The sequence below is a fragment of the Microtus oregoni genome, unplaced genomic scaffold (genome assembly GCF_018167655.1).
Source record: "Microtus oregoni isolate MIOR12 unplaced genomic scaffold, Mior012 000015F_ref0000493, whole genome shotgun sequence".
Lineage (NCBI taxonomy): Eukaryota > Metazoa > Chordata > Mammalia > Rodentia > Cricetidae > Microtus > Microtus oregoni.
In genome coordinates this window covers 24,259,380-24,274,696 of record NW_024543074.1, presented here as the reverse complement: position 1 = coordinate 24,274,696, position 15,317 = coordinate 24,259,380, and the positions used below count along the sequence as shown (strand labels likewise).

At 49.1% G+C, this 15,317-nt stretch overlaps 1 protein-coding gene across 1 annotated transcript in view; it reads left to right on the top strand.

The window, feature by feature from the left end:
- Ccdc92b (coiled-coil domain containing 92B) overlaps window positions 1-9,200 on the top strand; it is a 29,668-nt gene extending 20,468 nt beyond the window's left edge. Inside the window, exons 4-5 of the mRNA XM_041665708.1 lie at window positions 2,725-2,772; window positions 5,753-9,200. Of these exons, the coding sequence (XP_041521642.1) occupies window positions 2,725-2,772; window positions 5,753-6,366 (662 nt within the window). The 3' untranslated portion in view covers window positions 6,367-9,200. The remainder of the gene's footprint in view (window positions 1-2,724; window positions 2,773-5,752) is intronic.
- The last annotated feature ends 6,117 nt before the right edge of the window (window positions 9,201-15,317 follow it).

Genomic DNA, 15,317 nt, shown 5'->3' with positions numbered 1-15,317 from the left:
ATCTTTCTGCCCCAAAAGTGCTGGGATTATAAATATAAGCCACCACACTTAGCTCCAATGCAGGCTGTTGTGCTCGAGGGATGTGTCAGTTGGGAGAACCCAATTTCCTGCTAATCTATTTATGTATTTCCTCCTCCTCCTCCTTACTGTGTAGCCCTGGCTGTCTTGGAACTCAATATGTAGACCAGGCTGACCTCAAACTCACAGAAATCCACGTGCTTCTGTCTCCCTAATGTTGGGATTAAAAGCGTGCACCATCACCAGGCTCCAATTTCTTTACTGTGAAAGCGATAAACCAAGATCCAGAGAGAGAAAGTCATACAACATATGCTAGTGTTACAGCCAGAATTAAAACCAGCAGCTGTGCGGTTTTCTGAACATTCTCTACCTCTCTGTTTGCCCAAAGCTAGGAGGCTTGAGTGAACCGCTCAGCTCTCCGTGTTAACAGAACGTGAGCAGTCTAGACATAGATCCATTTGCTCCATTCCAAGCTAGGCTCCTGGCCATCTATCTCCCCAGTGACTGGATGGCCCCCGGAGGCTACTTTTTTTTTTTATCACAAGGACAGTATCAGAGGAAAACAGGAGACTCAAAAATCTTACCGCAGATCCTCTCATTTCTTCTTGTTTTTCCCTAATTCTGAAGACCTGGGTCTTTCCATTCTGGACACAGGATAGTTCCCATGACAACATGATGGGCAGGATTCGAGGGCCCTCTAGCCCTCTCTGGCTCTCAGGTGAGCCTGGGCTTGGAGCCTCCTGGTTATTGACTAAGGAGATAAAAATAACTCTGGTCTTGTCTGGAACCGCCACTCTGGGGACTGAAATGACCAGTTCAGACCTCCTTCCAGTGGGAAGTGCAGAGAAAACAGAGAAAAAGAGGGAGGAGCCTGAAGGGGATTCGAGGGCAGGCTGCCTGGAAAGCCAGATGAAAATGGAGAACATGGGTCTTAGAAGTAGAAGTAAATTCTGGGCTGATGGGATAGCCTGGCTAATGAGAAGCGCCCCTGAGCCTTAAGTGCTGACCTAGCCCTAAGCTAAATCCTCTGTTTTTTTCCATTGCATCCTGGCACCAGACCCTTGTAAGAGAGGTGCTGTTTTGTGCCCATTTTCCAAATGAGAAAACTAAGGTTCAGAGAAGTATCCTTACTGGTCCAGGACCCTACTATGTGCTGATTTCATATAATGTTTATATAACCTGCAAGGATTCTCATCAGAAGATGGGTCGAGAAAGATGAAGGAAGCCTGGCATAGTGGCACACACTTTTAACTTTAGAACATAGAAGGCAGAGGGATCTCTGTGAGTTCAGGGCCAGACTGGTCTACAGAGCAAGTTCCAGAACAGCCAGGAATACATAGTGAGATCCTATCTAAAACACACATACACATACAAAGAGGAAGATGGGGGTGTGGAGCCCAGCTGGGATTCTGTCTCCTCATATCTCAGTCCTGTGGTTAATGGTTGAAAGAAGTCAGCCGTTGAGAAGTTAGTGGCAGAGCCAAGGTCCCTTAGGCCATTTCATAGACCTTGGAGGAAGGGAGGAGTTGGTTCCAAAGAGTTCTAGGGATGGAGGCCTCAGAGGCCTCCAGGGAAGAGGTTCAGGCTCCGGTCATAGCTAAGGTACCCAGAGCTTTCCGTGTCCCAGCAACAAGTGATTTCCCCAGAGAGGGTACTTCTAGCAAAGCCCCTGGTCCCAGGGGAGCAGACTAAGGCCACAGGCCTGCCTGTCTGGGAGATGATGGGCAGCCGTCCCAGAGAGGTGCCACTTCCTTTCTTTGGACTCTACACTTCATCCCTGAAGGTATATGCAGGTGCTCCCGGCTTCCTTCTGTCCTTTGCCCAGCCCAGCACACTGCCTCCAGTGCTGTGAGAATTAGCACCCAGAACCAGGAGTGCTAAGCATTTTCTGTGTCATTGAGTTGTACACTCCTGCCTGGTCCGAACTCTAGGAGATAGGGGACAGGAGGTGGGGCTGAAATAACAGATGCCCTGAGAGATGGAGGGGGCATTGGGAGCACCAAAATTGAGTTGAAGAAAAATAAGCAGAGGTATGGAGATAGCTGGGCCACCAGCACCCGGAAGAACTTTGTCCTATGCCAGTGACCTTGGTGGTTGCATTCGCTAGCTTGGAAGTCCCTCCCCTTCCAACACCAAACCAATACCTGGTACATCTTCCACCACTAGGTGGCGCTGTCCTCCTTAAGCCCTTCTTGCATAGTGGTCACATGGTGTTTAGGAAACAGTCGGGATCTCCCGGCAGTAATACAGGTACAATACTGGCTATGAAATTAGTGTCACATGTGTTCAGCTTAGCAAATAGCTTCTGTCCATTTCCGCTGCTCCTCAAGTATCTCTGGGCACTGCAGCATTCATCAAGCAACTAAGCTTGCATAGGTCACAAGAGTCCTCCACAACCATATCACCCCTTAGGAAAAGGCAAACACCCCCTTATCCCCTAAACAAGCCAGGCTCTTCTGCCCACAAAGGTAGTCTCTGTACCCAAGCCTAGGCACAAAGCTTTTGCTAGAAAGATCTCTGGGCTTGGAATCCCCGGGCCCAGGCTGTCTGCCTTCAACATGACTCTTGCCTTTGCTGGGATGCGAAGCAGCTGTAGCGGGAGTAGAGATTGTGTCTGCGGGTCTGCCCTTCCACTAACTCAGTTGTGACTTCCTGACACACACACCTACTGTGCACACACAAACCCCTCTATTCTCTCTTCCCCAGAACTGACCCATGACCTGGAGATCCGAGAAGTCCAGTCTCACCAGCAAGGTAAGAGAAATAGCTCTGAGCTCTGCTGGGAGGGAGGTGCATGAAGCCCGGAAGATTGAGTTTCACCAATTGTCTTTTAAATGTTTTATATATTATGGGAATGGGACACACACATGTGGAAGTCTGAAAACTTTGGGGGAGTCAGTCAGTTCTCTACTTCTACCGTGTGGGTTCCAGGAATCAAACTCAGGTCATCAGGTTTGACAGCAAGCACCTTTACCTGCTGAGCCATCTTGCTGGACCAGATTTTGATTTTTTGAGATTAAGTCCTCACGTAGCTGGCCTCTAATTCTCTATGTAATCGAGGTTGGCCTTGAACTCCTCAACCTCTGCCTCTACCTTCAAGAGCAAAAAAGGAAGATGCCCAACAGACCTCTGCCCTCCGCAACAGTGGTATATACACACACAAACACATGTACACACACATGGAATGAATGCCACCATAAAAATCCAAAATTAAAGTTTGTTTTTTTTAAAGCCTCATTTGGGCAGAGCATTGTGGCACACATCTTTAATCCCAGCACTTGGGAAGCAGAGGCAGGCAGATAGATCTGTAATTTCTAGGCTAGCCTGGTCTACATAACAAGTTTCAATACTTTTGGGGCTGCGTAAGAGAGTCTGTCCCCAAACAAGGAAAGATGAAGCAGCTGGGTGGCCTGGGGCCAGCTGGTCCAGTTACCCCCCTGTGTCTGGCAGGTCCAGGGGATTCTGGTGGTACCACTGGAGAGGCAGGGTGTCTCAGTCTTCAGCAGGTTTCTTCACCATGGGATTTCAGACCCAAGGCCAGTCTAGAGTACACAGCGGTGCCATGGAGACTGTTTTGTGTTGGAATACTGCCTCATTCTGTAGTCCCAAATGACTTAGAACTCACTATGTAGACCAGGTTAGCCTCAAGTTTGTGGCCATCCTCCAGTCTTAACCTCCCAAGTGCTGATATTACAACCATGAACCACTAAACCAGTGCCCAAAGAATTCTTAAGAACTGAGAAAAGGAGGCAGGAGAGATGGCTCAGCGGTTAAGAGCATTGCCTGCTCTTCCAAAGGTCCTGAGTTCAATTCCCAGCAACCACATGGTAGCTCATCTGTAATAAGGTCTGGTGCCTTCTTCTAGCCTGCTGGCATACACACAATACAGAATACTGTATACATAATAAATAAAGAACTGAGAATAGGGCCAGGCGGTGGTGGCGCATGCCTTTAGTCCCAGCACTCAGGAGGCAGAGGCAGGCGGATCTCTGTGAGTTCAAGGCCAGCCTGGCCTACAAAGTGAGTCCCAGGACAGTTAGGGCTACGCAGAGAAACCTGGACATGGTGGCACAGGCCAGCCAGTGCTACACCATGAGACCATTGTTGGGGCGGGAGTGGGGATGAAGAAAGGAAAGGAGAAAGTTGGCTCCCGGCCGTACTGGTGTGTCACAGTTCTTACACATCAAAAACTCACGAGAGCAAAGAAGGCTGGAAACTTTTAAGCTAAACCATTAAAGTCCTGTAGATCGCTGCATGCAGCTGAAGATCAGCTAGGACACACGGGGACTTAGACTTGAGCTGATTGTCCACATCTTCCTTTGGCAATCATGGACACTTCTTGGTGCCTCTGTGCTTGGAGAGACGGGACACTTACTCGTCCCTGATATTAGACAAGGAGTTCTATAACCACTACTAACTTTCCATTGAAAGGGCTTTTGGGGGCTGGAGAGATGACTCAGCGGTTAAGAGCATTGCCTGCTCTTCCAAAGATCTTGAGTTCAATTCCCAGCAACCAGATAGTGGCTCACAACCATCTGTAATAAGGTCTGGTGCCCTCTTCTGGCCAGCAAGCATACATGCAGACAGAATATTGTATACATAATAAATAAATATTTTTTAAAAAGGGGGGGGGGCTTTTGGGGTCATCGGAGCTCAAGCCACTGAGCTGTAAGGAACATATCCCTGCTGGGCGGTGGTGGGGCACGCTTTTAATCCCAGAACCCAGGAGGCAGAACTCTGTGAGTTCGAGGCCAGCCCGGTCTACAGAGCAAGTTCCAGGATAGGCTCCAAAGCTACGGAGAAACCCTGTCTCAAAAAACAAACAAACAAAAAAGCTACGGAGAAAGCCTGTCTCAAATAAATAAATGCATAAATAAATAAATGGGAACATATCCCCTTTTGCCTCTGTGTGCCAAGTCCCAGGCGTAGATGGTTAGTAAGGTCCAAGAAGAGGGGCCCTCAGCCCTGACTCTGTATGATCACCTGGGGAGATTTCAGAGGTGTCATTTCTAGGGCCAATTCCAGGGGTTCCAAGTTAAACAGTCTTTGATAGGGCCTGGGAAACAGCTTGAGTTAAAACTCTTTGCATTGTTCTGATGTGTGTCTATGGCTAACTCCTTTGGTGAAGGCAATGGCAAAAACTAGACCAGTCAGCAAAAAGAACTCACAAAATAGGATATGTGTTCGGTAAAGAAAAGGACACCCACCACCACCTCCTGTACTTCTCAGCCCCAGCTCTTAACATGTCTTCCTGTCACAGGGCTTTTGCACACCCAAGCTGGGTCCCCTCCAGGAGTACCCTTCTTTGCGGGGAGGAGCTGTTCACCCTAGCTCTCAAGCCTCTCCTTCCCTGATGGCATCACATCCCCCTTAGAATAAGAGGATTCTAATTATTCTAATTAGAATTTGTCTTTGTGACACATGTCACACTGGTAACCTGACGTTTGTGGTTATTCACTATACTGCGCTGCCTGCTTCTTGAGAGCACAGGGCGCGGAGACTCAAAGCCCAACAGATTGCTTACAAATTAACGATTGCTTACAAATGAACAATCAGGGTTTTGCGCTTAAGCCGAAGAATTTGACGCGGAGGGTAGGTCAGGGCTAAAGTCCCTGTGGCTGAAGTTTGAGGCGGAAGAGCGGAGGGGGGAGGGGCGCGCTGAGCCCTCTAAATTACGTTTCACTCCCTCGGGGGGCATCATCGCCCCCTTCCCCTTATTGTCCCTCCTCTACAGAAGAGGCGTCCCGGGAGCTGGAGAACAAGTGCCGCGCGCTAGAGTCACAGCTGGAGGCGCGAGCTGCGGCCAACGCCGAGCTGCGGCGGGAGGTGGCGCAGCGGGAGGCGCTGGTGTCTGCGCTGCGCTGCAGCCTGCGCTCGGAGGAGCGCCGCTTTCTGGAGGAGCTGCGGCGCCGCAGCCACCGCGCCACCGTGCTGGGCACCGAGCTGCAGAAGCACACCGAAGCGGCCGCCTACCTCTCCTGCCAGCTGCACGCCGCGCGCCAGAGACTGCAGGCCCCGCGCCCCGGCGCCGCTGCCGCCGAAACCCGGCCCCGCCGACGCGCACAACGGGCCCGCCGCCCTCCCGAGGCGGCCGCCAAGGGGCCGGGCCGGGACTGGGCGACCTGGGACGACACCGATCCCATGCCGGACCCCGCTCTCTTTCTATACCCGCGGAGGCCGCCACGACCCAGCCCCCGCGGCCCGCGCCCTCTCCCACGCCAGGAGCTGCGGGACCAAGACGCCCCGCACCCCGTGTCACACCGGGAGTCCCCGAACCAAGGCGGCCCGCACCGGGGGCCCGTTGAGAGCCCAGATGCCACGCCCAGCGCCCTAGGGGATCCTGAGTAGGCGCTGGGCGCGCAGTGGCGACTGCCAGAGCAGGCCCGGCTGGGCGGGATCAGGGATGGGGCGGAGTCAAACCGGCAGAACCGCCCCAGCTCCGCCACCCACTAGAGCTGCCCCCCGCTTGTGTGTTTCCCCGAGATGAGCTGCCCCCTCCGGAGAGGGAGCTCCTTTGTAGAGGGAGCGCCAAAGGATCGCACCTTTTTTTGTGGCGGATTGGTGGTATTAACCCTAATCTGGGTCCCACCCAGGCCCTGGGAGGGGGAGGGGCGGGGTCTTGTCGGTCCCTGGAAAATTGACAATCCCTTGCAGGGCGGGAGAAGTCTGTGCCTACAGGAAGGAACACGGTGGCACTTGGCACCGCTAGGCCTGCAAGCTCCCCTTTCCTGCTTTTTCACCCCCAGCCCTGCCCAGCCTTTTGCTCGGGAGAGGCAAGTTTAGGAGCTAGCTCGTGTACTCGGAAGTAGCTACTCCCCACCCCACCCCACTGATAAGTCCTTGAAGGTGAGCACGGAACACTTTAGGATCTATTTTAGAAGTCACGTCCTCTCAGAGCTGCGGGGTTCCTGGTGGCAGTTGACTTCCAGAAAACAGTAAGCATAAACCCTTGAAGCGGGTCGTGGAAGAGGAACTGAATGGTTCTTCCCAGGTCTGCCATGCAGGGGGGCAGGAGATAACAAGCTGGGGCTCAAACTTTGGTGAAGGCAGAGGGTCTTTTGCCCTTCTGTTCCTGAGGCCCCCTCAGAGATTTCCCAGTCCTGTTATAGGTGCTAATCCTATAATCTTGTCCGTTTTCCCAAGCACCTGGCTGCATCCAGAAACAGGAAGAAGGGCCTGGCTTCTTGGAAGTGGCAGCTATCCATATAAATTTGATTTTGCTGGGGAGGAAAGTGGAGACTGGCTAGTCCTCGGCGGTGCCCACCCCTGAAAAGGTGGGGTGGTCCTGTGCTCTCCCTCTTAGTGGGGAGTTGCAAGGAGACCAGAATGCTGGCACCTTCCCCTTCTTCCCAGTTCCCATCACTACCAAAGGCAGGAGGAAGCTTCAATCCAGCTCACCATAGGCTCTGTACCAGAGCCCCCACTCCACCACTCTTGTCTGACCTGCATTGAGTCCTAAGTGCCTGTGAGGTCTTCCCTGGGGCTGCTGAGCAAGGATGCCTCTCCCACTCAGTCACTGGGCCCTAGCATGTCCTGGCCCTGGCTAAGGCACCACATTGTATGTGTCACCCAAGGTCTTAAGGTGAGCAGAGTCAGTCTCTGTAGTTGACAAACTAGTGATGGCCACCAAGAAGAAAATGAACTCTTGGCTTATGCCCTCTTCTTGAAGAGGAAGCAGGAATTTTACAGGAAGCAGAAGGCAGTGAGCACATTCCAACCTGATTCTGTACACAGACCCCTCCCAGCTCTCCCTTCCTTGAAAGACAGCTGAGGCCACTGAGTGATAACGAAGACTGAGCTGTCTAGCTCCTGGGAGCTGGATCACAGAAGTAGAATCCTGGAGTTCCCACTAGGTCCTGACCGCTACCCTTCACTCCAGTGGCAATACCTGTACCTGTACCACTTGTTAATCCTTTCAATTTTGTGTGACTCACTGCCCTATCCTGCCACCCTCCCCACTTGGAACCTGCCTGTATGAGGTTCTCACAATGCTCCCTTGGAGGTGTCCAAAGGACAGTGGGAGGGGCCTACACAGACCTACATTTCCTACGACCATACTTTTGGGGTGAACAGTGTGACTTTATTGATTTTTCTAGAGAGATCCCTTTCTTGTCCATCCATCCACCCATCCACTAAAAGCCATAGCACCCCGATTAGCTCCCCTTTAAACTATAGCAATAGCCCTCTTCGCTTTCCCTTCTGGGCACCCAGGATATTCAATTGGCTCCATCACACCCTGTCCCCAGGGATCCAACAGTTTCCTGCCTGTCTTTCCTCAAGTGACCCTGCCAACACCTTCCAAATCCTGTTCCTCTTCCAAAAGCCAGGTGCTTGAAGATTTCCCAGATGAAAAATCTGACTCCCATTTGAGGTCTTGGGGTGGGGGAAGGAAGTAATGCAACTCTTCCTGCAGTGAGGGTGTGAGATGGAGGCCTAGGCAGATGCGCGATTCCAGTGTTTACCGGATATCCTTAGCCCTCCCTCTTCTGGAAATGATGAAAGGCCCCTTCAGTGATCTACAGGCAAGGGCACCCTCTGCCTTCCCAGTTTGGGACAGGCTTTGCCCTTAACTTGCACCCATTCCCTTCCTGGACTTGGCCATAGCAATCTACCTGGTCAAGGGAAAATACCAGGAATGACCCGTTTCATTTGTTTGCTGTACATATCCACAATGGGAGACCGAGATGGTTCATGCAGACACTCATAGGGAAGAGGGCTCCTGCACAACGTAAGTATAAACAGACCCAGAAGGAAGAACTATGCTGGAGTCCTACGCTCAAGACGCCATCCGGGAATGAGTGAGCAATGCAGTACAAGGCTCTGTACCCCTTGTCCCTGGGTCCTTGCCAGGGCAACCTGTTCTTTGGGGGACTAGTTCTGGGCCAAAATGGGATGCTCATCCCTCTACAAGCAGCAGGATAGAGTTTTCTGGATGTGGATGGAAAGATGGTATGGACCATCTTCTCACTTAGGGGGCCAAGGGTCTCCTAAGCATCCTTTCACAGTGATGTGCCAGCCTTGATGGGAGACATGCAGGGCAGACGGATCCTGCTCCAAATTCTCTGTTGGCTGCGCTTTTTAATCCAATGCTTTTCAGAGTGTATTCACTCACCTACAGAAATAGAGCCCTGTGCTTTAGGGGTGACTATCATATGCCTTATTCTTAATAAAATGTTTGGAAAACATTGCTGAAAGTTCTGTTGCTTACCCACCTCTGTTCCAGCAAATGTAGAATGGGGAGTTCCAGTTGTGAGGGAAAGAGTAGCTTAGAAATCAGTGAGTAAAGTGAACCAGCTGCCACACACACACAAATACGCTCTTCAGGGCTTGCTGAGGTGACCTGGCCCCTTGCTAAGGTCTGCCAGTCCTAGAGAGGAACAGGTTGGAAGGATCTCATGCCTAGAATTGTTCCCTGTTCTGGTCTAGAAAGAATTCCAAGGTTTTGATCTGTTTGGCCACCCATGCTGTCCTCCATCTGATAGAAGTGCAAGAAGCCCAGAGTCCTAGAGACAAGCCCATCCTCATCCTCTACTAATGGGAGTCATCCTATGACCATGGCTTCAAGAGTTCAGCATATCTGGTACCATGCTTTCACTGTACCTCTGTGTTGTGAACAGTAGAACAAGCTCTGCATCCTGAGCATTGTTTCTACATACAACCCTCCCCTCCTGATAACTGAAGCCACTCCAGCCCATCTTGGGGGGAGGGGCCGCTGATCCCATCATGTGGCCCAAGTAAGGTGAGTCATATTCACTGGGTTGAAGATGGGCCCAGGAGTCACTCCAAAGCCAATTAGTCAACTAGACTTGTTGAACATACATTCAACATTCCGTCTTAGGTACTAAGGCTGCAGCAGGGAAGCATGTAGTACTGTTGACAAGGACAAACTCCTGGGCAGCTATGGTAATCTGTGAACTTGGAGGCATGGCGGGTCATTTGCCACCACAAGGGGAAAGGTGTCCAGACAAATGAGGAAATGGTTCGGGATATGGCTCAGCCTGTACATTGCTTGCCTAGCATACACAAAGCCTGGAGTTGGAGCCGAAGCACTGTGTAAGCTGGGAAAGGTGGTCCATGCCTGTAGTCTTAGTACCCAGGAGGCACTAAGATGGTAACAAGTTCAAGCTCATCTTCTACTACAAAGTGAGTTTGACACCCCTCTGCTACACACTAGGTCCTGGGGATCTGACACCTTTTTCTGGCCTCTGCAAAAACACAGCATACACACACATGATAAAATAATATTTTTTTAAAAAGGTGGAATGAAGAGAAACCTGATAATGAAGTGATCTATAAAATCTATATGGTAAGTCCCCTCCCTGTCCACATTTGCTTTTTCCTTGTTATAAAACAGAATCTCACTATGTAGTTCCGGCTGGTCTGGAACCCCCTGCCTCTGCCTGGACTGCTGGGATTAACCACATTTACCTTTTTTGAGACAAGATCTCATTACGAACCCTGGAACTCACTAAGTAGACCAGACTGGCCTTGAATTTACCAAGATCTGCCAGTCCCCAGTGCTGGGATTAAAGGTGTGGCCACCACACCCAGCTCACTTTGCTTTTAAATCAACAAGATTGATTTGTTGATTTGTGGGTTTTCCCCCTCCTCCTCTCTCTTTCTCCCTCTCTCTCTCTCTCTCTCTCTTTCTTTCTTTTTTTTTTTTTTCTGAGACAGACTTTCTCTGTAAAAACAGTCCTGGTACGCCTTTAATCCCAGCACTCGGGAGGCAGAGGCAGGCGGATCTCTGTGAGTTCGAGACCAGCCTGGTCTACAAGAGCTAGTTCCAGGACAGGCTCCAAAACCACAGAGAAACCCTGTCTCGAAAAACCAAAAAAAAAAAAAAAAAAAACAAAAAAAAAACAAAAAACAGTCCTGGTTGTCCTGGAACTTACTTTGTAAACCAGACAGGCCTCAAACAGGATCTGTCTGTCTCTGCCGCTCAAGTGCTGGAAATAAAGGTGTGCATCACCAATGCCCGGCTTCTTTATCTTTTGTGGTATTCGGAATTGAGTCTAGGAACTGGCATAGGTTCTCTACTATTGAACTATGGTACCACACCATTTTAACTTAACAAATTTATTACTATTAATTTTTAATTAGTATTTATTTGGTGTCGGGTTTGTTTGTTTTGCTTTGTTTTGTTTTTGTCTTGAATCTGGGTCTCATGGTGAAGCCCAAGCTCTCCTGGAACTCTGCCTGGAACTCTCAAATCCTCTGCCTCTGCTTCACAAATGCTGGGATTATAAATGTGCACCACCACTACCCAGGTGCTTTAATTAGTTAATTGGGTTTTTGAGTTTTAATTATTTTTCAAATATGAGTGTTTTGTCTGTATGTACATATGTGCAACACCTGCATGCCTGGTGCCCACAGAGGTCAGAAGAGGGTCCTGAATCCCCTGGAACTGGATTTGGGAATTAAAAGGCTGCCTGGGCTGCTTCCAAACTCTTAGGCTCTGGTGATTCGCCCACTTCAGTCTCCTGACCACCGGGGACAAAGGGGTGGACGCCATCACACTCAGCTTCTCCTTGTTCTTTTGAGCTCAGTTCTCTGCATCAGCCTCTAGGACTGGGATGGCCCAGGAAAAGCATCTGCAGCATGTTCAGAACATATAGACCAGGCCTCTGTTTGTTCCTGGTGCCCCATCTCTTGGAAGGAAGAGAAGGCTCAACCCTGGATAAACATCTACACAAGACTCTTGGGTCTAGAGTTGAACAAAAAAGATGAAAAAGGGAAAGGAAGGGGAGAGGAGGTTTTGGGGTTGACATCTGCCGCCGCCAGGTGCTGGGGGCTACTTGGTCATGCCCTGTTCAGAGCCACAGTTTGAGGTGGAGATGTGAAAAGTCAGCATCGGATAACTTCAGATATCATCAAATAAAATGTAACCCTCTCGTTTTGCAGGTAGGGAAACTGAGGCTTAGGGCTTCTACCTGCTGCTTCTTTTCTGGCAGCTCCTCATCTTTTTGATCCCAAAGTTCAGACCCAGAAGTTAAGAGGCTCATTCTGCAGCCAGGGACTTTGGGGTCCAATCTCACCACTCCAGCCACCCGGGGAATGCCACTGGGATAGAAGGGGAGATGTGGGCAGGAGCAGCTGAGTAGGTGTATCCATCTTAGCAATACTTAGGAAGGCGGGAGGCTTTGAAAAGACTAATTATGGGGGTCAGGCTTTATCTTCAATAGACCTCCCTCTGAATTTCTACAGCATGTTCACATGGGGCCCCAAAGACAGGGAAACTGAGGAGCCAGGCATCCCTAAGACAACCCAAAGAAGGAGTTGTGCATTGTGATTGAGAGGAACAGGGGAAGGGAGCCACCAAAGACAAGAGGTGGATCGCAGGCTGCTGACCAGTAGGCCCAAGACACTAGCCAGGAGAAGGTTAGGCAGAGGGCTTCTCCTCCTCCTTCTCTGAGCCAGGGTCTCAAGGGGTCAAAGCTGGCTTTGAATTTACTATGTATCCAAGGTAGATCCTGAACTCCTGACCCTCTTGCCTCTACTTCCCAAGTGCTGGGATCTGAAGGTATGTCCACACCTGGACACTTGGGGTAAGAAGAGTCTTTCTGTTGGCAGCCTGTGTGGGCTCAGGCTGGTGGGCCTCAATCATCATTATGAAAATGATCAGAAGCTCTGGACAAAGGTCAACAACGCTCAGTACACAGAGGAAATATCTGTAAGGAAGGCCAGGTATTATAAACAGTGGCAGAGATCAAAGGTGGCACTCTGAGAGAACAGCAAAGTTTCCCCCTCTGAGTCTTGTGGAGCCCTCAAAAGGACTGTTCAGCACCCCCTATACCTGGATCATCTACTTGGCCAGCACATATGTTAAGCACCTAATTTGCATCAAACTCAGGGAGTATACTGGGGACACCCAGAGGCTACCACAAGATCCTGTCTCCAAGAGCAGAAATCTTCTGGTTTGAGAGTGGAGAGACAGCTCAAGATCTTTTGTTGCTTTTGCAGGGGACCCAGGTTTGATTCCCAGCATTAACAAGGTGGCTCACAACCATCTGTAACTTCAGTTTCAGGGGGTCAGATAGCAATTCTGACCTACTCTGGCTCCTGCATGTGCTGGTACAACGACAATACATACATGCAGGTAAAATATGCATAAAATAAATAAATTTTAAAAAATGGTTAAGAAAAGCCAGGCGGTGGTGGCTCACGCCTTTAATCCCAGCACTGGGGAGGCAGAGGCAGGCGGATCTCTGTGAGTTCGAGGCCAGCCTGGTCTAGAAGAGCTAGTTCCAGGACAGGAACCAAAAGCTACGGAGAAATCCTGTCTCGAAAATCAAAAAAAAAAAAATGGTTAAGAAAAACCTGTTTTCCTCACTCAAGAATTAGACAATTAGACATGCCACTCTGGCCAAGCCAGTTTCAGTTTATGCCTTTGGTGGCAAAGTTATTACTCTTATTGTTATTAGTTTGAGACAGGGTCTCGTAAAGTTCGGGCTGGCCTCAAACTGTCTATATAGTGAGATGTGACTCTTGATGTTATGAACGTGTGCTTCTATCCACAGTTGTATGGGGGGGGGTGTAGTTCTTCAACGTCCTAGGATAAGCCAACTGCTCATCTGAGGTTAGTTAAAGGATTATGGTAAGGGGGCTGGAGAGATGGCTCAGCGGTTAAGAGCATTGCCTGCTCTTCCAAAGGTCCTGAGTTCAATTCCCAGCAACCATGGTGGCTCACAACCATCTGTAATGAGGTCTGGTGCCCTCTTCTGGCCTTCAGGCATACACGCTGAAAGAATATTGTATACATAATAAATAAATAAATAAATAAATATTAAAAAAAAAGGATTATGGTAAAACTACACATTGGGCTATTACTCAGCATAAAGTAGATCAAGAAATCTCTTTGCATACTGATATGGAGCAATCTTCAGAATGTTGCTAGAAAGAAAAAAAATCAGGGTGCGGCTGGTAAACTGGCTCAGTGGGTAAAGTGTTTGCCACCAAGCCTGATGCCCTGAGTTTGATCCCCCAGATCCATGTAGTAGAAAGAGAGAATACACTCCCACAATTTGTTCTCTGACATCCACTAGTGCCCCCCCCCAACGATGAATAAATAAATGTAACAATTTGAGGGCTTTAGGTTCATCTAATTAGGAATGCTGAGGTGCAGCAGAGATTGCTCAGCAGCAGAATACTGGCTGCTTTTGTTTTGAGACAGGGTCACAGTATGTAGCCTTGGCTGGCCTGGAACTCTCAGAGATCCACCCGATTCTGTCTCATGGGAGCAAAGGTGTGTGCCGTGGTGTCTAACTGCATTAGCTGCCTTGCAGAGGACTGTGTGTCTTGTCCCAGTACCCATATGATGGTTTACAACCATCTATAAGTCCAGCCTACACAAAACACCCACACACATAAAATAAATAAGTAAATGAGTAATAAAACTAAAAAAAAACCCTTAAAATTAAAAAAGGGAATAGACTATAGGAAAACAAGAAAAAAATATATATACATTGTATATATACACTTTCTATGCTATATCTCTAGAAAGGCATAAAAAATTAGTAACTTGGGCTGTTTGGATGGATGCCAACAAGATCATATTTTTTCCTTGATTCTTTGCATATGTATATATGCGTTCATACATACAACATACATGTATTCCCTCTTGCCTCTTGCTAAGATTTCTGGGATTTCAGGTGTTCACCCCCCATGCCTGACTTGTGTGTGCTGCTTTTTTTTTCTTTTGAGGCAAGGTTTCTTGAAGCCCCAGCTGATCCCTAACTCACTATGTAGCTGAATTTCTGACCCTCCTGGCTCTGCCTCCCAAATATGAGTGCTGGGATTACAGGCTTGTACTACTGTGCTAACTCTTCTTCGGTGCTCAGCACAGAAGCCAGGGGTTGATGTGTGCTAGGCAAGCACTCACCAGCTGAGCCGCATCCCTAGTTCTCTTGTTCTTTTTACTTTTTGTAGTTTGAACTATGTGGATGTATTATCTATTTAAATTTCTAAGTAAAGCCAAGTGTGGGGGTGCATTCTTGGTAATTCTAGCACTCTGAAGGCTGCAGGAGGTTTGCTGCAAATTTAAGGTCAACTTTGGTTATGCAGTGAATTCCAAGCCAGCCTAAGCTACAGAATAAGACCTCTTCTCAAACAACACAAAGAAGAACCTCCTCCCAGAGGCACTTTCTGCAGCATTGCACATGACATTGTTTGGAGCTTTCTGGGTCAACAATTTGCATTCCTAAACTCTTGCAGTCTGTGTTTGGAAGAATGAGTAAATCATGAATGTTAGTACTTTTTTTTTAGATTTTTAAAATTTCACTTATTTGTATTTTTTGTAC